Source organism: Enoplosus armatus, chromosome 5 (assembly GCF_043641665.1).
Source record: "Enoplosus armatus isolate fEnoArm2 chromosome 5, fEnoArm2.hap1, whole genome shotgun sequence".
NCBI lineage: Eukaryota > Metazoa > Chordata > Actinopteri > Centrarchiformes > Enoplosidae > Enoplosus > Enoplosus armatus.
In genome coordinates, this window is record NC_092184.1 from 755,462 (window position 1) to 782,207 (window position 26,746).

A 26,746-nucleotide genomic window follows, 5' to 3' on the forward strand; every position below is an offset into this window, starting at 1 on the left:
TGTACCCTGATTACGCTTCTCTTAGTGCATTTGGCCCTGAAGGATGACATTCATCACTGTTACGGATTCACTGCTTTACTTCACTGCTCTCCCCCATCTGATCAATCCAAGGATTGGAGAAGTTAGAGACCTTTGGGGTGCGCCTCCCCACCCTTAAACCAATCCTGGCTCCAGTTTGCGGTCCTCCTCCACCTTCCTGGGCCTGCTGGATCCTGAAGGCCTCTCTCAGGTTCTGAGCTCGGACCTCCTTGCTTTGGATCTCTTCTACTACTCGACTAGGGAACCAGCCCCTTTCACCGTCATGGAGCCTTTCACCCATCATCCAGCCTGGAAAACAGAAAGCACAAAAAGACCAGATGGAAAGAGAAAATGACAGAAGACAATGCAGACAAAGATGAATATTTCAAATAGAACCTTTTCATTTCTTTTTATGTTTTTACAAGCAACAGCCTCAAAGGGGATATACAAGCCGATTTGTGCTTCTACACACCATCATCTGTTCTCTCTAGGAGGTTCAAAACATCCGCCATCTCAATGGAGAGTTCATCTGGCTCCTGAGATGAGTATGACTGAATACACTGCACCTGTGGAGAGTCTGATAAATATCACAGATTAAGTTAATACCTCCTACGTCTGCATGATGAGGACTGCACTCAATGTTGGTGTGATGTTCTCTCTCACCTGGTTGATGGGCACTAGTAGACATAAAGCGGGTGCGCCGGTTAGGAGTGAGAGCACACATCCATCGAAGCTTATCACTCCTGTCCACAGGACGCCATTGGTTAGTAACCAGTTAAAGGTACGCTTATTTTTTTTATGACCCGAGTTGTTGTTTGTTATGTTCATTATTCTTCCAATAGGGCGAACAATTTGGACTTTAACACAGATATATTCTATATTTTTCTTTTTGTCAACAAACCCCATGAAAAGACCAAAATCAACATTGAAGTGATCCTACTAACATGTTTGAGCAAAGCCTTATATATCTATATCTATATATCTAATGATCTCTATTTATATTCGGTTATTCATGGTACTTTGCTAATGCAGGACAGCTCTTTAGATATTTTTGCGTTGTGCTCCCTGTGCCTGCTATCATTAAGATTTCTTTAAAAATGTTTCTTTTCCCCATGTTTTCTTTTTCTATTTCCCTACCTACTACTCTATACACCTACTCTATATTTACACCTGCTCTTCAGAGATACACAAAAAAATATACCATAAAGCCAGTCTGTTCTACCTGTCACAAAAGCCTCAGTATATTGGGCCAAAAAATGCAAACAACTATGTTCAGTTAAATATAGAAGTAGCTGCGTATGCCTCTTATGTGTATATTTATCTTCTCCGGTGTCACAAAAAGCTCATGAAGAAATGACTGATGAGCATTATTAGTATCATTAGACTGCAAATTGGTCACAAATGAACTCATCCACTGCCCTTAGCCACATCCCATTTGCACCACAGCGGAATCCTAAACTGATTCTGCTTCAGATACTCACATACTGGAGGTCTTGAGCATGTAGTTGACTAGACGCTCCTCTTGGTTCTCCAGCAGTTTAAGATTAAAGACACTGGCCAGTAGCTGGCCCTGGTCTTCAAGATCTTCAGTCCTCAACATGGCCCGCGTGCATGAGTCAAGAACCTGGAACTTGTCCCCACTGATAAGAAGTTGACTGAATTAACATTCCCTGCTTTCAGCGCAACAATCGACATGTTTATTCAAAAGTAAACACAAATATTTTTCAACCGTTTGCTAGGTACACATAGCCAAAACTAATGCATCAGTCCTGCAATAAGTCACACCTTCATGAACACTACAATGTTCAATTTACGTTTGGAGAGGTGTTGTTCATTTGGGAAGACGTAGTTTGTGGTCCTGTTTGAGTTACTGACAGGTGTTTCCATTATTTTGTCCACCCCCATTTCAATCAACGACACCAACACAACACCTCTCTGCATAATGCAATATGGTTGAACGGCACCACAGACTACATCCTCTATAATGATCGAGTTGAATCTCTCTAAAAGGGTTTCAACAAAAACTGGACATTAGAGCCTTCACGAAGGGGCAATTTACCGCCGGACTGTTGCATCAGACTGCATTCGTTTTAGCTAGATGTACCTAATTAACTGGCAACTGAGTGTAAAGACACCGACAAAACCAGCCGTTTGTTAAAACACAGGGAGTGTTTTATATATATATATATTGCGAATACTTAACCAAGTGCTTACCTAGAGCTGCGCTTGGTGACCAGCAGCAGATTGTTAAAAAGGAACAAGTAGACCGGTTGGTAGAGCTTACGACTCCGCATGGTCCGAGTGCTCTTAGGTCCTGCCATCAGCTGCACTTCACCCTTCTTCAGCAACCAACGCGAGTGGGAAATGATGGGCACAGACTACAGGGGTTGACAGAGGTCAAAAGACAGGGTTATAAAGTAAGGCTTCCTGTAATGTTAAACAAATTGATTGAAACTGTATTTTATAGGTCCTGCACAGTGCCATGCTTTAGTTTGTACGCCATTTGGTCTCTTTAGACATTGAAGAAACCCCGTGGTGACTTATTTAACTCCAACTGATGTACAGTACATTTGTATTTGCAACTGTGTTTTCTTTGACCATCTCAGGCCATCAGTAGGTGTAGAGAACCTGCCTTCCATCACAAAGTTAAATCATTTCTGACCAGTTAAAACAGTGTTGGGGGGGGGGGGGGTCATTAATCAGTTGAAGTGCGTGGAAAACAGTTAAATCAGTGAATTTCAGACGGATTGAGTTTGTTTGTTTGTTTGTTTTTATCATCTTACTATTCTGTCATTCTGCAAATTCTGACACAATCTGAAAACCTGTGAGCCTCAATCGCATTTTGCCAAAAGTAATCTTCATGATGCCACCATTAGACAGTCTAGCACTATTGGCATCATTTTCAGGAGAAATATTAGGCTACTGTACTGCACATCCAGGGCCCAAGGTGATTTGGGGGCCCAAAGTAAATACATTTTTCATTTACATACAGCAGCCAAGGGAAGCAAACGCAGCTTCTCTCTGGACATTTTGAAGAAGAAAAAAAACTTTTTTAAAAAAGTAAATGTTGGTTGGTTGGTAGTGTTGGAAGACGGCTGACCAATCTGACCATAATGAGTCTGGAGAAACGGCTGCTATTCGTAACACAGGAATAACACACTGTTCTTGTGCTCATAAAGCACATGCATTTCTGCCTCTTTCTATCTGTGACCACTAACTAATTGGTAAACTTTATGTGGCTATCATTTAATATGCATGCATCTTCAGTCAGGCTTGCTTTATTACAGTTTGCCAACATTACTAACACGGCCAACACAGGGTGGACCACGTCAGCCATTTACTCTGACGGGCTCTTAATTACCTTTACTAAACAGCAGTACAGCCCTCTATTGGTCATGGCATGCAATAGCAGATGAAACAGTCTCTTCTCAACATCCCTTCCCTCTTACATTTAAACTACCCCGCAGTTAACTGTGACTCTATAACTCGTACTGTGTTTCTTTCTTCTTTAAACACTAAATATTTTCAACTATTTAGCTTCCTTTTTTCTGCGAAAGTCCAAACTTTCAACATTTCCCACCAGTTACAGGTAACAGAATGGCTATTTGTGCTTTTTTTTTTTTCAACAACAATAAAAGCGTTGTTATCCTGAAATATTAAGACAATGAACTTGTGAACAATAGACCCTAGTGATAAATGTTAGGTCCCAGGTGGTCTTAAGAAGAACTGATGTTTACTGATGTTCGTGAAATGTATTTACCATTGACATTAGGTTTCTAATTTTGGACACAGCTACGGTCTAAACAAATCTGCTTAATCCACAGTACCATTATTGCATTGCATATTTACGAACAGATTGTGCTTCTCCCGTCTTCATACAGCCACATATTATGAAAAAGTCCCAAAATATGCAATGTGCCATCATGAGAACAGAACTGCATCACTTACTTACAGTTGGAAATGCAAGACAAAACTTATCTTACCTTGGATTTAAACTCCAGTGTTTTCTCAATGCTGATGAGCTCCTCAGTGCGGCTCATTTTTCGCACCCCCTCGTTACACTCTTTCACAATCTGAGGAAGACACAAATATACACCATCAGTCCATATATCTATATCCTTAGACTAGATTCTGTTTATCAAGTGTTATTAAGGCAGAATGACTGTTCTTGTGGGCCCATACTGAGCAAAGCATATTAAGATCGTACTATCAATAAGCAGTAATTAGGAAGTTATTGGGGTAATAATGGCCTAGTTGTTGTGGAATATGGTCATGCAGAATAAGGCATTAATAAGTGCATTACAATGACTAATGAAGAGCCAATATGCTGCTAATATGCATGCTAATAAACTAGTTAACGGTGAATATGTGGTTATTGTAAAGCGTTACCACTGGTTCTCATTGTTATGGAATGTCTAAATGTGCATGAAATCCCACTTACTGCTCTGAATAAAATGGGGGCCTTACTTCCTGAAAGTGAGATCTTAGGGAATACAGGCTTCTCTTTTAATTCACGTGAGGGAGCTCGGGCTTGAACTAACCAGTTAAGAGTTATCCGAGTTATCTACCAAAATGAAGTGCAAAAGGCAGCTGATGGTGGAGGTCGACGAGGTCCACCACAAACGGAAATAGGCAAACAGAAATCATGCGATACATGTTTTATTATTGCATGCATGGTTTCATTGCACACAGTATGATATGGAAAATATCAATAATACTCGACAAATCCTTATTCGAGGTTCTATGGTGTGATGCATTTTTCACCTGTCATTGCTCAATGAGTGTCAGTCTGGGCCAGCAGGGGTAGTATTTGATTGCTGGCTCCACTTACAGAAATCAGTTTTGGCAATTACAATTGAATTTTTGAATGTGGCTTCTCACGTTGCACAGGTGTGTGTAAATAAAAATTCTAACCGTTGGATGTATATATTTTCTCCCGTTAGCTTACCCTCCAGGGTAAAGGCACTTAATATGGTGAGCTACGTGGAACCACTGCTTCAACAGCAAACACAACTGAGCACAAATTCTTGTAAATGAACTGTTACCTGGATGGGGCACAAAATCACGGTACGATTACCAATCACACCTGACTTCCAATTCATTTATTGCCAAAACCGCAACTCCAGTCAGATGCACCATTGTGTGTCATTTCTATACCTAAACTGCAACAACCACGGAAGCAGGACCACACTGCATTTAAAGTGACAATATGATGGAACTGGCCCCAAGCAGCTGGTTTTCTGAGGTACTGGCACTGTGTTTCTCAAAAACTGTAAAACTAATAAAAAATTTCCCCTCACTCATTTTTTGCTGCTGTGCAGCAGCGAGATTTTTTCTTATTACTTTCTCTCAGTGGAAGCATATTGTGGCTGTCCTGGTGTTAATACAACAGAGAGGTCAACCCTGTTTGTTATAAACTGTGCTTAACAGCATACTCTGCCCGAGAACATACATTTCAAGTCAAATATCAAACCCACAAACACCTTAAAAATGATTAGAAATGATTTTTGCCTTACAAGGCTAATGAAATCAGCTCTGCGTCACAAAGGGTCAAGGGGCTAAGTTTGTGGGGGCATATTGCTTCAGGTCCTGGTGAGATGATAACATACAAACCAGTTTTAACTTTAGAAAGTTATCATGGCAACAATAATTTGCAATCAGTTATTATTATTATCATTATCATTTCCAATCAATGTAAATGATAGTTATATCATTATGTTGACACCATCTTGAGTGCATTTCTTGGCCCATCCCCTTGACTGATGCTCACCTGCTCCAGTTGCTGGTGGGCCTTTATAGCATTTGCTTCCCTCTCTGAGTTTTCCTCTGCTTTTTTCAGGATATTCTGTGCAGAGAAACGTCACAGGAAAAACAACAAAAAATCAGTGGCGCCAAACCCGTATCTATTACTGCAGATTCAACACATGTGTTTCAAATATATGAAACCTACTGCTGAACAGTATCTTTTTCTACTCATGTTGGCACACTCACTTGTACGAGCAGCTTGAGCCTTGTGATCCTCTGGAAAGGAAGGATGAGGAATGAGGTAAAGGACAGGCCCCTGACACGAGGATGGTTCTCCAGTGTGGCCATGGTCTCTCGAAATGCCTGGTTCCCCTCTCTGTTACGGTTACGACAACACAATGCTTAGTTGATCGTACAGCTCCATTACACACACACACACACACACATGCTACACACAGATTCACTCTATTCTCTTCAATGCAGCGATGAGAGACAGAGAAAAGGCATTGTTACACTTAGCTATGTCATTGGGTTTCCACTGATCATCCATGGAAAAAGACCAAGGGATATGATTGATTTCATTTCATATCATATCCCTTAAGCTCTCAGTTCACTTAAAGGATAAGGCGGGTGTATAATTTGCTTATTGTCAACAAATCCCATGACAAGACCAAAACCAACAATGTGTTAATCCATCTCTCAATAGTCTCCTAATCATCTGTGGCCTTATCCCCATCGGCCCATCGGTTCCCACTGAAGGCGTAAATCTTTAAAAACAGCCAAAAGAACATATAGTTTTAATAATTTTTAATAAAGGGCTTAGCCAGTGTAGTTTGTGTTGGGGACTATTTTCAGCCAGAGTTGGTTCTCTAGTGAGTATTTCCAGCAGCAGGGCCATGTATTGAGTCAAAATAAACTACAGTGTGCGTGTTCATGGTAACGAAGGAACATCCCCGACTCCCTGGCAGGCATGGCGGCAGCTTGCGGTTCTTTGTTTTGCATTTGGTTGACACGTTATATGACTTGTCTTGTGTTTCTGTAAAATAAATTACTTGTTCTTATCCAACTTGTGTTGTCTCCTTATCTCGTCGCAGTCTTCGAGCCAGGCAAAAACACCCCACCAAAGTTGGTGGTGGACCATGAAAGTCCAGACTTTCAGGGGCCAGGTGCATTAAAAAAAAAGCTCTATGTAGATTCATGACTAAAATTGTGTGTATACACAAAGACAAAGTTGTGGAGGTTTTATGGTGGAAAATGTGCGATTTTAGTTAATTGGTACATGTATGGTGGACATTTTGCTTTCTCTTTACTTGCTCTGTAACTCTATTAGTGAATGTGAAGTAAGAGAGCAAATCCCCTGATGCAGCCTGTAAATAATTTGCCCCTGAACTGAATGGCAGTGAAAACCTTAATAATCGACCAGCCTGCATGAGGAAGCAACATGCTTTATATTTGAGAGAGAAGGGAAACAGCTCTCCTCCTCCCAAGTATCACAATATATTAGTCACTGGGTTTTTGCAGTTTTCTCATGTTCTTCCTAAGATGATAAAACGAGCATTTCTACATTGCAGCTCAGACCCTGATGTGACTGTATGTGACAAGTAATTAGGCTTGGCACTCCTACCACGCTTTTGACTGTTCTGAATAGACTTGCATAATGTAATTCACATCTACACAACAGATGAACAATGACATCTAACAGTTAGACTTTTGTGCTGCATCTCCAAAATGTTAGTTTAGAAACTGGTCACAGTGATTTGAAGAATACATTTCACGTTTCAGGTTGAAACAACCTGCAGGTCTCAGAAGTTTTTCCATTAGCTGGCAGACGTCCCATTTAGTGTCTGCCATCGGAGGTACCGGTTCTCTGCAGCGCGTGGGAACATTACACTCTCACTCAGGTATGTGGTTGATGAAGAGAAACATACGCATTATATTCATACTGTCAACCACACCCTGCACATCACATTTGTCATGATCAAAAACAAACCTGTTCTCCACTGAAAAGAGACGGGCTGACAACATTCACAGACACAAAAAAGCAGCAATGCATGAGGGATGACGCCTATTATTTTTTTCACATGCTTCCTCTCTCTCCAAGCATGTCCTTCATCATCAGCAGTCAAGCAGACCACAATATTGTTCTGAGCCGTGGCCTTGTGTTATTTACGGCTTTCAAATAGCAAGAACACTGTCTAGTATCAAAAACTCAGCAATATATTTTGATGAATCACCACCGTTTGCTTCAACAAGAAACGGCCACCTGACCCATTTACCACTCCGCAATGAACTACCAGTGTGTGAAGAAGGCACAGTCCGCATTGCAACAGATGTATTTGTAAAACAGGTACTCACAAAATGCGTCTGTAGTTCTTCTCCTGGTACACCTGGTTAATGACGTATTTGATGAAGACATGGAAGTGTTCCACAGCGTGGTAGCTGACAATGTCACACACGTCAGAAATCTGAATAGACTTCTCAATTCGGTGCTCAAGATCCATCAGGAACCTGAAAATATTAAGAGACCATTATCCAGGGATATGAAGCAAAAGCTTGTTTGCTCAACTCGAACTTCTTAGTTGAAAAAAATGGATTTGTGTTAACAAAGACCTTGTCCCACCTTTCACTGGCTTTCATGACTTCCTCGATGTTGGAGAACAGAAAATGCATGTCGGATTGGCTGAGAGTGTTGATCAAAACAGGGTTACGTAGGAAGTGAGTCTCTAAAATTTCCAAACTCTTGTAGTAGGATGCTTCTGAGGTTACAAGCTCAAACATGGCCTAGACAGAAAAGCAAATCATAAGGCCACATTAATACTGACTGGGGTACCCATTGAGCAGGTGATACAATAAAATTCTGATGAAGTATGGTGCCCTGCTGACACAACTGTCTAAGGCACTTATATATGCAACATTTGGGGGTTTTAGTGAAATGTCTCGACAAGTAATTTGGTACAAAGACTCATGGTCCCCAGGAGATGAACCACTATCAGCTGGTCAAATATTTCATGTATCCTGTGACTATTTCTCGTATCTCTGCTCGGACAAGCCCGGCTTTTCTCCCCTGCTCAGAGCAGCCAGCCACCGGACCAAATCCCCCTCAGTGCCTGCCATCCATTCTGCTCAGCTCACTCCTCATTCCCCAAAACCCAGCTCTTAACACATTCATGGTCCCCCCAGGATGGATTGTAATAACTGTGGTGATTCCTTGACTTTTCCACTAGCACCATCATAAGGTCGGCATTTTCATTTGCCCGATACTTTGGTTTTTGTCCAAATACTTCCGATGTAGCCTCCGATGTACTTTGTATTAAGTGCTAATTAGCAAATGTTAACATACTAACACGCTTAAACCAAGATAGTCGATCATGGTAAACATTATAGCTGTTTGACATCAGCATATTAACATCGACATTGTGAGCGTGTTAGCTAGCTGTGGCTGTTGAAATTTCGCACTGATGATTGATCACATTGAAAACACAGAAATAAGGTATTGTCAAACCTAAAAAAGTAGAAAAAACGCAGCAGGTTATTCAGCAATGCAATGCATAGAAATTCCACAGCACCACAAACTACAGCGTCCAAATGACCATGAAGTTGACACCTCTCTGAAGGTCATAGCCTTCATGAAGGTAGGATTTATCAAGAGAACCAGGCTGCAGACAAGATGGCTTACATCAACCACAATGGTCACCCGTATACAGGAAGTCACGTGACATCACCGGTCGGAGTGGTAGCTTGGTGGTTTGCTTGCAACAGCGGAATTAGAATCATTTTTTTCAATTTGTTTGCAAACTTTATTAAATAAGCTACTACCACAACTGAGGTTTTTCTGCCTTTCCATCACCTCACATTTATTATTTGATCTTATAATAAATATTTGAAACAATAAATGTAACTTTCTTGAATTATTTAAAATACATTTGAAATGTTGAATCTTAATTTTATACCCACCTAATTGTAACAGATGTAAAATTTGTATAACTTGACCTTCATTGATAACTACTTTGTACTAGATTGGTGTGTAAGACATCAATTGACATTTGGCATGTTATAATAATTTAATGTAACTTAAAACAGTTTGAAATGGTTAATTACTCAGTTAAACCTGAGTTCAACATACCGTAAAAATATTGTTCACCAGACTGAAGCTCAGCGGAGGGCGCTAGTGAGCTGATTCGTAATTTGACAGAGTATGGTAGAAAACATGCTAATAACTTAAAAATAAACGCCCAGGTGTTGATGGCCTTGATGGGAAACTCCTTAAACTGGTCGCTGATTTAATTGCCCCTGCTATTTGCCATATTATAAACCAGAGTTCCATTGAAAGTTTATGTCCAGAAGAATGGAAAACTGCCAAAATTATACCACTGCCCAAAAAAGGGAAATGACCATTCACTGAATCTAGTTGTTCTATAAGTTTATTACCTGTTTTGAGTTCAATGGTGGAAATAATGGTAAATGTGTGAACTATTGTTTTTAATGGGAACTATTCAGTTCATCATTCAGTTTAGATAGACATCTACTCTAGACTACTCTACCAGACATGTTATAGGAGGAAATTGTACATCACGCAAGCATGAACAAACTCAATCAAACAAACAGTTATGTACTTAGTCATCAAATCATTTCAATCATTTATTAGGTCGCACTGCACATTGTAAAAAGGGCTGGTACACTTTAGAAACATTATCAAGGGCTCAAGGATTCATTTAAGGTAATTTTACAACACAAGGTTGTGTATAAAATTTACTTTTGTAATACTCCATGCTCTACACAGACACCTCACCTCACTGATGCTCGGTAGATGGGTACCAATGATGTTCTGGGTGGAGCCCTTCAGTCCTGGGCTGTGCACCTTCCATGCCAATATTTTATGCTTCCAGTGAGCATGCTTTCCATTGCTCCTCTGTAAAAGTTCATGAGAACCTGGCACAGGGATTTTGCTCTCTTAAGTTTCCTTAAGAAATACAGCCATTTCTGAGCTTTCTTAACCAGCACCATATATCTGAGGCTGAATGCATAGTGATAGAACAAGTTTGAGGACCCCACTTTGATCTAAATGCTCTGCAACTTTCTCTATTTTAATTTAGTGCGTTTATTATTCCATGTAAATTTGTTACATTGCCTATTGAATTGTGGTGGTCCAGCTGTGCTCTCCTCCTTCCTCTGTTGGTGTTTCTCGTCAGTTCCCCGTCAGTCTCTCTCTCAGTGTCTGTGTGTGTGATTGTTTGCCTGGGTGTTGCCTCAATCATCTCTGGCTGTCTCTCATCCTGCACTCCAGTCTTCGCCAGATCGTTCAGTTCCTCAAGTGGTTCGCTGCCTACCGTGCATTCAGCCTGTCTCTCTGAGCCACCTCCAGTCCTGCCATTCGGTCTGCCATGCTGCTACCTCTGTCAGCCCAGCCAGCCTTCACTAACGCTGCAGTCTCCACCAGCCCCGGCCTGCCATCACCTCATATCACAATCCTAACCTTGTTCAATAAATCTCTGTTTTTGAACATTCAACCAGCCTGTCTCTGCTCTGCTTTTAGGTCTCGCGAGCATATAAAAGAATGATCCGGCCAACATGGATCCAGCGGACACAGACCCGGAAACCACTCCCCTTCAATGGGCTATCTCCAGTCAGGGAGTGTTACTGGGACATCACGACCAGATTCTCCGGGGTCTTGCTGACAGCAACCAAGCACTGGTGAACCAACTCAATCATTTGTCTAATCAAGTGACATCACTAACTTCTCAACACGCTCCGCCAGATCCTGTCACGCCGCTGCCTCAAGCTCCTCCACCCTCCGTATCTCCTCCACAACGGGATTCCTATGCTCTGGACCCGGAACCCTTCACCGGAGACCTGGACAAATGTGTTTTTTTCCTACAATGCTCCTTGGTTTTCAGTCAGTGGCCGCTGACTTTTCCCTCGGACCAATCCAAGGTGCATTATGTCATGGGATTGTTTAGAGGGAGAGCATTGGCTTGGGCGGATTTCTCTGTGGAGTTTCACACATTAGCAGCGGATGCCAGGTGGAATGACGAGGCATTACGGGGGGCTTTCTGGAATGGGTTAAAGGAACACCTCTGGCACTGGGTCACCAATGGTTGAACCTCCACAATGCACAGCTAGACTGGTCTAAAGGAAGGGGCGGTCTTTAGCAAAGACTCCTTACGACCTCATTGCCCCTACGACTGTGTGATCAACCTCCTCCCTGGCGCCCCATTACCCTCCAGCAGGCTGTACAACCTCTCATGCCCAGAAAAGCCACCATGGAAGGCTACATCTATGACTCACTGGCTGCAGGTATTATTATTATGTGTGGTGGCAGCCATTTCCTGGGAGATTGAGTCAGCAGTGAGGGAGGCTCAGCAGTCACAACCTGGTCCTGGTAACGGTCCACAGAACCGCTTATACATACCTGATTCAGTCCGCTCTCAGGTCCTCCAATGGGTGCACAACTCCAAGTTCACCTGACACCCTGGTATGTCATGCAGTCTATCCCTTCTCAAGAGACATTTCTGGTGGCCATCCAAGGAAACTGATACCCGCACCTTTGTCTCCGCCTGCACAGTATGTGCCTGAGGAAAGTCCTCTCACCATCCTCCATCTGGGCTGCTCCAACCCCTACCTGTCCCGGGTCGTCCCTGGTCCCACATCGATCTGGACTTTGTGACAGGTCTCCCGCCCACCAAAGGTAACACAGTCATTCTCACTATTGTAGACTGTTTCACTAAAGCAGTCCATTTTGTGGCTCTCCTCAAGCTTCCATCGGCTGGTGAAACGGCCGACCTGTTGGTGTTGTACGTGGTTTGACTGCATGGGATCCTGCTGGACATTGTATTGGACCAGGGTCCCCAATTCATATCTCAAGTTTGAAAAGCATTCTGCCAAGCTCTGGGTACCACCATGAGCCTCTCATCCAGTTTCCACCCATCAGTCCAATGGTCAAACTGAGAGGGCAAATCAGGACCTCAAGGCTGCTCTGCGCTGTGTCACCGCATCCAAACCCTCCTCCTGGAGTTCTCATATCCCATTGATTGAATACGCGCATAAGTCACTCACGAGTTCTGCCAAAGGTTTGTCCCTTTTTGAAGCTTCTTTGGGATGTCCATCACCTCTGTTTTCCTCTCAGGAGAGGGAGTTAGTGTTTCCCTCAGTTCAGGTGCATCTCTGAGTCTGGAGACACACCCGTGCTGCCCTGCTTCGCTCTGTGGAAGGCAACCAACGCATCGCCAACCACCATCGGACCCAGGCCCCGAATTACATACCAGGTAAGAAAGTTTGGCTCTCAACCAACCCCTCTGCTGTCCACTTAAAACTACCAGGTACCATGAGAGTTCATCCCACATGCCATGTCTCACAAATCAAACCAGTGTCTTACAGCCCCCTTTGCCTTCCGTCCAAACCCCCTCCACCCGCCCGGGTCATTGATGAGCAATCAATGCTCCTACTCAGTTAATTGGCTCCTGGACGTTCCCTGCCATGGAAGGGGATATCAATACCTTGTGGACTGGTAGGGATACAGTCCTGAAGAGAGGTCCTGGGTTCCTCGATCATTCATTTTGAAGGTTCAGCTCATTAAGGACTTCCACCTGGCCCACCCAGACAAGCATACTGAAACAACCTGCTTCAGCTTCCACATTATGGTCAGGAGCAAAGGGGAGACTTTATGGCCCCATTGCTGAAGTTGTAGCAAGCCTCAAAGCTACCCTTGTAATTATTTTTCCACATAATGATCATTTTATGAAACAAAAACTGCTTCTAGTCTGTATTGGATGCTGGACAGTTTGAAGCATTGAGGGACTCAGTCTGTATTAAAGTGACAGTCAATGTCAAAATAATACCTTCAAGTCATAGGGCCAAGGTTATACATATTGTTATTTACTGACAGACGGTTGGCATAGCCTGTGGTGGTCCTACATGCATTCATTCACAGTCAATGATAGTCACAATGTTACAGTTAGCAGTAGCTAACAATTCAAATTCATTATCCGCAATGTTGCAGTTAACTAGCTAACTTGTGCTACATTTTCACTTGGTAATTTACCTGTTTCAAATATCCACTTGCAGTCACTCCAGCATGCATTCACCATTACCAGCGCTGTCATCTTCTTCTTTTTGTCAAAATGGCAGCAGACTCAGGCGCTGTCTTCTTCGTCCTCCCCTTTACACATACACTGTATAACGCAAACGGCGAACAAAAACCACTTCCACCTGTTGTCACAACGTAATTTCCTGTATATGGATGACCATCATGGTTAACATCCGCCATCTTGTCTGCAGCCGGGTCCTTCACAGATTTATTGCAGGGCTTTTCTGTAATTCTATAATAGTTTTGGCTAGGTATACCTAATAAACTGGCAACTGGCATTTCCCACTTGTACAATACTCCATAGCCACCCAAATAACCCTTTTACCCTCACAAAATTGCTCACCTCTTGCATTATGGTTTCTTTCTGCGGTAACTGGGTGAGCAGGCCGCTGGCCTGCACAGCTTCCAGGTTCTGCCACAAGCTCAGTGAGCGACCACTGTTCCTCAGCTGCAGCTGTAACACTGGGGGGGACATGACACCAGACCCTGCCACCACAGTCCCAGCTGTGACCCCAGGAGAAAGGTTCTCACGTTGCCGCCGTTGCTCAATCTCCTGCTGTTTGGAGGTGTCCCGGTATTCCTGGTACAGGAAGGCTGTGGGGTCAAAAGAAAATAAGTCATTTTTTTTGCAAAGGCCTGGATTACCACTGTGCCACTGTGACATTTTTGAGATGTTTTTAGGAACAGTTTTAGAGAGCCACGCTTCTGGGGTAGCCTCTGTTCCACTAGCCTGTGTCAAGTATTGACCTTGTGCGTTTCAGCAACAAGGAAGTGCTCCGATTCTGTTTGCTTGCTGCCTACACCGAAAGTTTGAATGTGTAGATTGACGTGTTGTGTAAATTTCATCTGTTGCATCTGTCTCTCATTACCTTGCACCAACATTTTAGCCAATATCTATAAGTATAACGTACAGCATGAAGGACTGACAGAGCTGGAAGAAGTTGGAAGTATTTCTCCCACACAGTGCTGGGATCTGATTTTACTGTTATAAAATTCATGGTGAGTGGCCAGAATGTGTTGATATTTGTGTTTTATTATGTGTTTAAAACAATATGATATCATAACAGAAGTTGTCTGAGTGGCTGTTCAAAACCTGTGCTATTACAATATTTCTTCATCCAAAATACTCCATGCTCTACACAGGCACCTCACCTCACTGATGCTCGGTAGATGGGTACCAATGATGTTCTGGGTGTCATAGTGGAGACTCATTTGGCTTGTTTCACAATTACATACAACAACGACATGGGCTTATTCATATTACTATCAATAAAATATATATATATTACATATTGCATAGTTAGGTGAGAAATGTAATGTTTATGGATCAGCTTCCAGACCAACAAAGCAAAAATTAGCTGGTTTAGTGATAATTTGTTGCAATTGCAAAGAATGTTAATAACTTAAATTATAAGTTGTTAACAATAACCTGCATCATTGTACTGATAAGTATCAGTACTCCTGCGATTTTTAACCATACAAACATCAAGCTAATGTACTGCTAAAACACACAGTAAGCTGATTGAGCTATATACAGTATATGTAACTGGGCCAGAAGAGGTCTTGGATAAGTTTTACTACGGCTCAAATATCAACAATGCCACCTTGGGACCCAAAGAGTACACCCACTCTCAATCTCAAAACCAGTCCACAATTAAAATCAGAGACATGGATTCCAAACCAATTAAAATCTTTATCTTAAATGTATCTTACATCAGTAAAATAAAACACACAATTCTAATCAAGGTCACATGGGGACGTCGGTCTCGACCAGGGAGCGCAGTACCACCATGAAGCAGCGGCAGAGAAAGGTCAGGGCTTACTGCTCCAGGTATTTATTTCCAGGGGCCTGACGTGGAAACTCACTGCATTGGTTGCATCATGGGGGTCAGTTATATGTGGTGGGCAGCAAAAAGCTGGCAGCAATGATAAAGTCTGTCTGAACGAATATTTCGTATTGAACAGCCAAATCTGATTCCACTGACAAAAGTCAGAGTTGGGTACAGGCCTTCCGGGCCACATCAGAATCAGAATCAGAATCAGAATATGTTGCCAGCGTTGCATTTGAGGTTTAAAGAACGTTGCTATTAAACAAATCTGCAATTTCATATTTCTCCACCGCAGACGTGTGTCGCAACAAGTGGTTAGTGAATAGTACGTCTGATTAAGTTTATCCAACTACAACGTTTGATGATAAGGACAGATGTTCTTTTCAGGGAACACTGGCTATGTGTATATCAAGAGGGAAGGTGACTTTGAACAACAGGGGCCTGTTGCATAATCTCCCTCAGTCGTATACTGCAGATTGCTTGGTGGGCGTAGAACTGGACTGAAAATTACATAAGAGAGCGTGAAATGCGCACACAAAGCCAAAGAAATGCACGGCGAGAGAAACCGTACCTACACATAAATCTGTAAACCGCAGTTAGACAGTAAGTCGTTTTTTCTCTTTTTCTGAGCTTTTGAATTGTTTACCAATCGTCCTCCCGGTAATCTGCTGTCTTGAGTAAAGTTTGACTAATCCCTGCAAATAACCATTATCCTGTGTACACATCATACTGCACTCCGGTGAGTAGTCTGTCAACATAGCCAACTATCAGCTTAGAGAGGCACTCAACCTCGTAGAACGAGGCAGAGATATGCAGCGGCAGATACAACTCAGTGGCAGTGCGGAAGCCCTATCAGATAAAATATCACCCAAATCAGTTGTTTACTATAAATCATGATGTGTTACCAATGCTCAGCAATCATATATAATATCGTATATTGACAAATAAGACATGACTTTGTAGCGACAGCTCTGGAGGAGTGGGTGGAATATGTGCGCTGCCCCCACACTTTGACAAATCTTTCCTCACCAATGTTTTTGACGATGTTGAGGCTGTGGCTGATTGTCTGTGAGCCGTCTCCATTGCTCAGCAACCTTAAAAAAGAAAGAAAGAAAGACAGGCCGGTTTAACAGATTCACTTTATGCTTCATTTCACCATTAAAAGAATGATGTATCAGTGCTGTTGCTGCATTCCAGCACACAGTCACACAGTGATGAATTCTCTGTCTTCTCTATCAAACCCAACAAAGTGTAACCTAGCACCAGGATAACTCATTTGCATTATCTGCCGGAAATATAAAAATATCTATCTGCGCCTCTTCACATTCACTCTCTAGCCACGCACACACACACACACACACACACACACACACACACACACCACACAGTGAGTCACCACTCAATCATTCCAATCTCCAAGCAGTAAAAAAAAAAACATTACTCATTTGTATTTGCCTGTTTTGTGTTTTATATCTCCCATTCACCGTTATCACGAACCCTAAGTTTAAGCTTAAGAAAAACAACCCTTTTTCGTCTCCATCCTTTACACCTCTCCGTTTGCAATGTAATTTGGTCTGACCTGAGGTTGACGTTATCCCGGTCTGCTCCGTCAGAACTGGGCCGCTGTGAGCTCATGGTGTTCCCTTTGACCTCCTGTACGGTGCAAAACGCAGCTGTTTGCTCAGACAGCTTTTTTATGTCTCCGCTATGAATGCTGTGGGTCCGGTAAGTGAACATGTCAGCTCTAAAATCTCTGTTGTGCAGGCTGTTGGAGGCAGCGGATGTGTCCACACTGCTCCCTCCTCCCACTCCTCCTTTTCTCCTATCCACGGCATCCCTGTTGTACAGAGCGTGTCTGCTGCTGGCCTCACCATTGCTTGGCAACACAGTTCTGGAATGATGGAGCTGTGGTGAAAGCTGAGGGCTATGTCTGATAGCAGAAAGCACACTTTAGAATCAAATCTACAGCAGCCATCTACTTCATCTTCACTCAGGAGCTGAAATTCTTCATAGTAAGACCATTTACAGCGGCACTATACTGCCATGTGTATCCGTTATTTTGGCCACCCCAGTTATATCAGTGTGGGTGGGCTGAATAACAAAAACACCTCTCTGTATGATGCAATACAGTTCAATAGCACCATAAACTGCATCTTCCAAACTGATCATACAGTTGAATCAACGGAAAATGTAACATTGCAACGTTCATGAAGATTTATTGAGGGACTGTTTTGTTAGGCAGCATTAGTTTTAGCTAGGTGTACCTAATAAACTCGCAACTGAGTGTAGTCTCCTACTGGTGACCATTAAGCAGCTGGTGGGTCTTTTTCTTGTGTGTTGTGTTGGATGAGGATGCTGTCCATTATTGAATCATGTTTCTTTAACAAGCTGACAGGCAGCAAGCCTATATCTGTGGTTTGACTTCAGTCATGGACGTGGGAAGTAGGGGTTAATAAAAAGTTTGGTTATAGCTTTTGATTATACAGTAAAATAGATTTGGTGACTAGAGGCTGCTCTAAAAGTTGGAGGTTTGACCGATTTTTTGGTAACACTTTATAAAACAGCCCGTACACGACCTCCTTGCCTGTGAGATGGACACTCCTGGTTTTCAGCCGTATTTACTGTAGAAACTTCATCATCTACTTACACCCTGTGTAACAGCAGCGTCGATCTACTTATCCCGTGGAGGGGTCACGGAGCTGATCCCACCTGATATTTGGGTACACCCTGGACGAGTCGCCAGTCAATTGCGGGGCTGGCCCACAGAGAGACGGACAACCATTCACGCTCACCTTCATTTGGAGTTGCCTGGCGTTAACCTAGCGTGCATGTTAGCGTGTTTTGGACTGTGGGAGAAGAAATCCCTTCACAGGCACAGCAAGATCGTGCAAACTCCAGAATCAAACTCAACCTATCCTACCGAGTCCCTGATTGTTGTTCAGTATGTCACACTCGTTAAAAGTTGTCACACTCCCATTCCCTAACTTGTACTTATTGGTACTGTGATGACCCTCTGAGCAGGCCGCAGGCCTCTCCCTCCAGGAGCCTGGTGGACGGCTCACTGGTACACTGAGGCCCACCGGGGCTCATTGGGGAGGTGCAGCTCACTGGTACAAGAATTAATGCTGTGTGTCACAGGCCGTATTGTAAAGTGCTACCGAGTACTCATTGAATTTTAAATGTAACGTGAGAGAGAGAGCCCAGGAGAGACAAGAGAGAGGGAGCCTACGGATATGGACAGAAGTGGAACTTCATTTGATCATTACACCTGCTAGCAGGGAAAAACAATGCGACGGCTGTCTCATATGAACGGGTCCAGGGCTGGTTGTATCCTCACTGCTCTGCATTATTGCAAGCTACTGTATGATGAACTGGTCATAGCACACGTGCTGCCTCACTCCCCCATCGTCTCCATGCTTCATTTAAGTGTGCTTGACTGGGTTGTCGCCGCGGATGCGCTGACAAACATATTGGTGTTGGTTTTCTGTTGTAGTGTACAACTTTGTAAACTATTAGATATAATTAACCCTGGCCATTATGCAAAAACCATGCATGTCGTCATTATAAAGGCTGACTGCCTCTCAGCACCCCCAACCGTCTGATTGGCTTCCAGCATCCCTGGCTTCAGTTCTCTGATTTTATGAAGAATAAGTCGCCGAAGGACTTGGACGATTAAGGGCTTGTGTCCACATGGCGTTTTTTTTTTTTTTTTTCGGAGCGTCTTTTGCCAATTATCCCCAATGTGGAGAGAGTGTAAAAAAAAAACACTATGTGGAACCAGGGCCTAATGCTTCACTTGTGGCTATTAGCTTGCCGTGAAGTTAAAAATGCAATCTCTAATCTCTAGCATACTGCTTTCTGTGATCACAGTCTTCTCTGTAGAACTAAAATACACCAGGAGACTGCTGTTTCACTGAAAAAAGAATTAACCTTCAGAGAGACTCGATGGGGTATAAAGTAAGTGGTGTGTGTGAAGTGTTTAAACAAGCACTGTGTGTGCTTGTTTGTTTTTCTGGGTGTGTTTGTGTTCAGTGGTAGGGTTGGGCAGCGAAGGCATGCAGACTCACCGTCTAGCCCCGGGCAAAAAAGGCGATTTGTGGGGTAAGTGAGAACTGGAGGAGGAGGAGGCTCCTGCTCTGTTGGATGCACCGTGGTCCAGACCAGGCCTGGTAGGATCTGGAGAGAGAGAGAGGGAGAGGGAGAGAGAGAGAGAGAGAGAAAATAATAATCACAAGGAGGTCTTTATACTCAGGTACAATAGTGAGGAACGAGGAAATTACGCTTTTGCCTTCATTTTCGATCACTTGCTGCAGACACTGTCAGGCTCACGCACACACACACACACACACACACACACACACACACACACACACACACAGTGCAGACTCTCTCTCTCTCTCTCCCACCCCTCAGCCTTCTTTAAGTGCTGAGTGTAGTATGCAGCGATGCCTTGGTTAAGCAAGGGATAATGCGTGATGAACCGCGTAACATGACAACGCAACATCCAGTCGCTTCCGCAGAGTGTTGTCACTTTCCATAGCTGCGAGAGCTAAGTTGATTCGTCTGCATACACTGGAGCCAGACTTTAAATAGGATTTCCCCAGATGCCAAACAGCTGTACTATAATGGTCACCTGTCTATAAGAGGGGCAAACCTATGCCTCGAGTTTGACAGCATTCAAATTGTGCCATCAGCTGATCTTTTTTTTTTTTTTCCCACATAGACAGTAACAGAATCTCCTGTTGATACTGCACATTACTCTAGCGATCCCCCAACGTGTGTGGGTGTGTGTGATGAATATTCCACTGACTTGTACCCATGACCAATAAATACAGTATCTTCGGATTCTTCATTTGGAAAAGGTGGACAGGTTTGCAATGATTGAGTTTGCTGAATAAAATGCAATTAAGTCCCCGAGGATATGCGGCTGTGCAAATCAGGCTGCCCTTATAATATAGAAATGATCTCGTAAAATATAAGAAATAAAAAAATAATAAAGTTAAGATGCATACAGTATGTGCATTACTGATACCGTAAGAACATTTTAAGATGTTCAGGGACATCGACACCAAACCCCGCTTTTCAGCAAATCCTCAGCAGCAAGTTAAACCCCCAAATGCGTTGTTGGTCATTGCTCTCCAGAACAACACATGTAAGCATTTTCTGATCTGATGCCACCATCAACAGGACGACGCTGTTTGTCTTGGCCTTCCAAATGTGTTACAAATCAGTGTTTCAAATATAATGGTTACGGTTTGCTTACATGAGTGGGTCAGGCAAAGCTTGGGTTAAAACGACTACTTTGTAAAGGTTAGGCGGTCTTTATAATCATGGTTAAAACAATGACCACATAATGTATAATGTAAGAATAACTGCGGTTATAGTTAAAGGTAACCAATGTTGGCTGCTGGTAGGAAAGGGGAAATGCGTTACAGTCATAATAGTACAGACGTTTTTTCTTCTACAGGGATTTGTGTCTTGAACATAAACACTTGTTTTGACTTGTTTTTGGGTATCGCTGTAATTTTTGATGCAGGCTTTTTTTAGGTGGACGATCTCCCACAAGTCCCCAAAAGACAAACTGACCAAAAGACGTGTGTTCGGAATATAGAACAGGGCCATTTTCATTGTCCGTTTCTGTTCTTCCTAGCTTGATCTGGGGCTTTCAACGACATCTCACGGTCTTCATCAGTGAATGGGGTTTGCTCCAACGTCATGGTCTTCTGATGAAGTTTGAACTGCTAGTAGACATTAAGTCTAGGTTATTTTGTCAAACTGCCTGTATTTTTATCTGCTGTGGTTCCCAAAGCCCCAGGCCACAGTACAGGGCCATGGAACATTTGCTGTGGGGGCCAATGGGAACCAATATGATTTGGTAAACAAAGCTGAGTAATAATTACATAACTTCACATGCTATTTGTGTGGTAATTACACACGGTCCCTCTGCACTCCTTGTTATTGCTAACTCTACTGTTGGCCTGGGCAGACTTTAGACATGTGCTACTTTTGTGACCCGATGACGTCGCCAGTCACTCATTTTGACCTGCCTGGAAGCTGGAGGCCTGCCTGTAAGATTCAGTGGAGAGGCTTAATGGCATGGAAGGTTCACGCTCACGAGTTCTACCCTCCACTGCGCAGGGGCACTGACCAACCAGCAAGAGTGGCAAAAGCACCGACCGAAAGAATGTGAACCCTTGCTGGCTTTGCTTATCCACACGCTCCGAGGATTTGTTTTAAATCCCTCTCATAATTACCCCTGCTTAATTATTCTGTTTCACTCAGAAATATGTCACATTACTTAAGCATAAGGGGATACTCCGTTTCCCTGTGACTTTGGAATATAGAGGTAATGTTACGCTGGGCGTCTGCACAGGCAGACGTGTTCACACATGTTGAGTTGGCGTGCATGTGTACAGTCGCAGCTGTAAATTTTAGGCTAAATGCAGAATCCACACACAGGTTTGCAGGGGCCGTCACAGACCCGGTCAGATCACACGGACCCTCGCGGCCATCATACTTCTCATACTTTTTTTTTTTCTTACACTTGCTCTCATGAGTGTTCCAAGTCACATTCAGCTACTTTCGCTCACAAAAATGACAATCCAGAATTTCACAGTGTGGATCTTCAAGTCCTGCTAAATCAGCAGTCAGAAACAAAATAGACCGTGTCAGTCATATTGTAGGACCCAAAACAATACAATATTAACACAGCAGCCAAAGATGTGTCATTAGAGCAGCTCCGGTTTGATTAATTGGACCAATCAAAAGGTTTTAATCAGGGACCCTCGATTTGATAATGTGAGATGGCTCTTTAATGTACTGTGCGATGTTGTCTTTCACCACTTTCATTTTTGTGCAGTATTTTGTTATTTGCCAATGACATATATATATATTTTTTGTGTTTTTTTACAAAACCAAATGAGCCAGTACCAGTTTTGCTCCAAATATTAGAAGAATATGGGAGCGTGTCAGGCTATAACGTTAATTTATCAGAGCATCATAATGCTATTGAATTATGCTGGGAGAAGATGGTTTTCTCCAGGCTTAGAATTACAAATAAATCAACATAAAATAACATACTCAGGGCTGCTGATGGAACGAAATGGAAAAACTGAATTATGACTGACATCGATCTTCTCATCCCCTGATAAGAAAGAAAACAAGCCTGTTGGCATATCCCTTTTAGAAGCTTCATCAATAGCCTTTTATCTTTAGTAATATTGGAATTGATTTTGTGGGAAACCAAAAGAACTATCTCAACATTTTGCCACCAGCGCTCTCTTTGAATTTGTAGGTTTTGTAAATACAGCCGCTGGTTTGACCAACCGGTCAAAGCAGATGACCGCCCACCTAGAGTCTGGTTCTGCTCCAGGTTTCTGCCTCTTAAAAGGAAGTTTTTCCTTGCCACTGTCGCCAAAGTGCTTGCTCATGGTGGGAACTGTTGGGTCTCTGTAATAACATTATAAAGAGTCGGTCTAGACCTGCTCTATTTTGTAAAGCGTCATGAGATGACTTTGTTGTGATTTGGCGCTATATAAATAAAATGGAATTGAATTGAATTGAATTGAATTGGTTCTCTTGATTGCTTACTCATTATGAATCCAGTGAGAAATGGTAGTGGTGGTTGCATGTAACACAGTTAAATTCACTCATTCGTGGCGGCCACATTGAGCAATGATCAGACATGCTAATAAAGCAAATAGGATATGATCCTCCCTGATGAAATGAAACGGACAGAGTCATCAGTGCGTGCGCAAATTATCTATACGGGATAGCTGATAACTGGTGATAATATTGGAAAATCGTAATCAATTGAATTTGGACTGGTTTGGTGTTCCAATCAGGAAACTACCTCACTGGTTTTACTTTCCATTTTATTTCAGGTCATCAGGTGACTGGATTTTCCAACAGACCTCAATGTTTTATGGCTTCATTTTACTGTCTGTCACTTGTATGACTGTCTTGTTACGTATTAAGTTATCATTTTGATCCCTCCCTTTGAGGCCTACCTGAGATGCTGGGCAAAGTCTAAGCTCACTTTACACACTTTATTGTTGGTTCTGGTGTGGCTCTATGAATATGGTGACATTTCTATAAGAGAACAATGATTAATGTACAGGATAAAAACTCAGAAATACATTGGGAAAAATAAATCATCACAATTACTCCATCATTCAGTCTTTGCGAACGTGCCTCTTCAAGACTGTTGAGCATTGATTCGTAAGTACACAGCAGGTTGGCAATTAAACATCCCACCAGAAAGAAATGTGCAAATCATTCATTTGTCACTGATCAACAGGAATTCAGAGGGTGACCTGGAAAGTACAGGTGTTACTCACACTATTGTGTTGTTCTAGTTCTAAAACTAGTTTCTCAGGTTGTATTCATGTGGTATTCTACTGAAGGATAGGACTACCAAGCCTTTGTTCCACTTTCAAAAACAACTGCATCAGCTGTCAATGGAACAACAACATAGAGCAACAATATACAGTATCTACAGAGACTCCATTACCAAAGCAGAGACAGGACTACATTTCCTAACCATGCTGCTGCAGCGTCATGCTCTCCAGTGAAGCCTGTCAATGTTGACTATGCATTCAGTCGAATAGGTGCAAATAGGCTTGAATGAGGCTTAAAAAAAACCTGTTGCTTTAGGGCCAGAAAGTCAACTTAAATGTAAATGAACTTGTGAGACATGAGCCCAAATTTGGGGTACAGTAGCACGGCAGAGGCCCGATGTTTTCTTACTTTCAGACTGCTCAGAAGAGACCAGCCTCTTCTTCCTCATCGACCGGTAAAAGCGGGAGTTCCTGCGGATAGTCTCCCTGCTGAAACCAACTCTGGAGTCATCCTCATCATCGTCCTCCTCATGGCTGGGTTGAAACACGGCTGCTGGATGCTTCTCCGGGGTTTCCTGTGACTTCTGCCCCCACTTGCCCCTGAACAGGGCGGTCACAGACATGGTGAAGGATTCCTCTTCCTTTTTATTGAAAGAGGTGAGTTAGAAAAATTCTCTTTGACTCTGAGGGAAGTGGGAGGAAGAATGGTCATAATTAGCCAGAATCCAGGAGCAAATCCATGCTTAGAAATGAAGAATTCTGGCGGAAAATAAATCCCAAGACAGAGTACAGTACAAATAACGACTTGGAGAACAGAGAAGTGGCTCCTGGGCCTTCTCTCCCTCCTGTCAGAAGGACAACAGTGCTGTTAGCTACGCAGGCAACCTGTGGAACCAGGAGAGTGTGTCGCTTATTTCTGCCTAAGCTGTAATTATTGCATTTATGACTCTCTCTCTTGCTCTCTCTCTCTCCTGCTCTTTGTCCCTCCTCTGTTTGACTCTCCCTCGGTCCCTCTCTCTACACCACCCTGTTACGTACTGACATTCCTGAACTCAACCTGGCCTTACCAGCCTGCCTGACTCTCTGCTCTGAAACCCTGTCTGTTGTGGAACCTGAAAAGCCACCCGCCGACTGTCCTTCATATTCAAGTAAAGGTTAAATTAGTCAGGTTAAAGCAGAGGACGGATTCCAAAAACACAGCATGCATTTTGCAGGTGGTGCGTATGTTATTTCCTTGTGTGGAACTGTGTGTTAAAGTAACGCGTGTTATGTTTCGGGCCCTGTTGAGCCAGGGCCTCATACAGTAGTTTTAGTTTTATCTCTAGTCAGCTGATAAACAGGGTTTAAAGTTCACTTTCTCCCCCCCCCCCCCCCCCCCCCCCGACTCAGCAATAAGCCTGCCTGTGCTGCCTTTCAACAATGCAGAGTTCTGAAATCAAAGTAACAAACAACATAATGTCCTAAGAGGCTGAGAGTATTGTTCAGTTGGAAATGTTTGCTTGTTCCTGTCCAAGTAGGGTAAGGGTGACACAAATAATGCTGTACTTTTCATAGTTGAATTGCCCTTTAATGTATAATGAATTAGGTAAAAAAAAAAAAGAAAAGAAAAGAAAAAAGCCTGGCATTAATGTATATTTTTCTTCATTCCATCCATCCATCTACTTTCGGCTGCTTATTTGGGGCAAGGTAGTCCAACGTCTTCTCCTGGCTCCTCCTGGGGGATCCCGGGACATTCATGGGATTTGTTGACAGAGGCTTATCCTTTCACTATCTTTAAAGTTATTAAAGATTGGTAACTTTGAAACTTTTGGTGACTCACATATACATGTTTTTTTTCTGCCTTCGTATCCTGATATAACTGAGCATTCACTACAGCTAAAGGTTTAGAGGAGCATGTATAGGAGCCATAGCAAATTAATGGCACAAAAAAAAAAAGAGGCTAATATTACTTCACTTTAAATGTCAAAAGCTAAGCTAGAGATCATCTTGTGATGGGATCACACCAGCCGCGATGCCCGTCAACATGTTGACGCTCCGACCTATGAGTAGTCGGCAGTTGTTACGACCTGGTGCAGACTCTGCAAAAACATCTTCTCTATATCCACCAACACTAACTGCATAAGGCATAAAGTACACTACACACGGGGGAAAGAGAGTCTGATATTTGTCCGCAACGCAAACAAAACACCACAGGCAGCACACATGGGACTGCACAGCGGTTAAACGATTTTGGCGGGACATCGCTGATAACCTCGCTCTTCTTTTGGGCCGCCACGTCCCACTATCCCCTCCACTGTGCTTACTAGGAGACATCAACATCAGCATCCAGTAAAACACTCTCTATAGCTCTAATCATTGCCAAGAAAACTATCCTTATGGACTGGGAATCAGGGAATACAATCAATATTACACTTCTACTAATATCTTACAAATAGAACACATAGCAATGTCAATGTCTGCCATTACGCATGCACTGTGATTCATTCTTATTCGTAATCTGACACAGACACACACACACACACAGACACACACCTGTTTTTGTCATTGCTATTCATCGTCACCATTATCATGATTATTGTTACTTTTATTGATACTGTTGATGATGGTGGTGGTATTGTTAACATTGCAAGTGTTATTATCATTATTATTATTGCTATTGTGATGTCATGGCAGTTATGCTAATAACAGTGGCTTTATTTAATTTATATTTATTTATGTGTGTATGTATGTGT

The 26,746-nt window shown here is 42.8% G+C and overlaps 1 protein-coding gene across 1 annotated transcript; it reads right to left on the reverse strand.

Annotated features, from left to right (window-relative positions):
- Positions 1-25,668, reverse strand: ngef (neuronal guanine nucleotide exchange factor). The gene is made up of 16 exons (XM_070906122.1): positions 25,643-25,668; positions 24,424-24,614; positions 19,743-19,851; positions 17,255-17,599; positions 16,705-16,769; positions 14,190-14,440; positions 8,384-8,544; positions 8,119-8,271; positions 6,010-6,139; positions 5,789-5,863; positions 4,002-4,091; positions 2,233-2,396; positions 1,500-1,658; positions 682-761; positions 491-595; positions 1-327 (listed from the first exon to the last, which is right to left on the reverse strand). Exons 1-16 carry the CDS (start codon positions 25,666-25,668, stop codon positions 68-70), a joined length of 2,364 nt encoding a protein of 787 aa, XP_070762223.1. The 3' UTR covers positions 1-67.
- Positions 25,669-26,746: the final 1,078 nt, after the last annotated feature.

Excerpts from the sequence above, each read along its gene's own strand:
- ngef (XM_070906122.1), bottom strand. The coding sequence starts at position 25,668 with ATGGATGGAATGAAGAAAAATATACA. Across the intron at positions 6,140-8,118 it reads AAGAACTACAGACGCATTTT|AGAGGGGAACCAGGCATTTC; the intron begins GTGAGTACCTGT and ends TAACCGTAACAG. Across the intron at positions 5,864-6,009 it reads GGCTCAAGCTGCTCGTACAA|AATATCCTGAAAAAAGCAGA; the intron begins GTGAGTGTGCCA and ends TTCTCTGCACAG.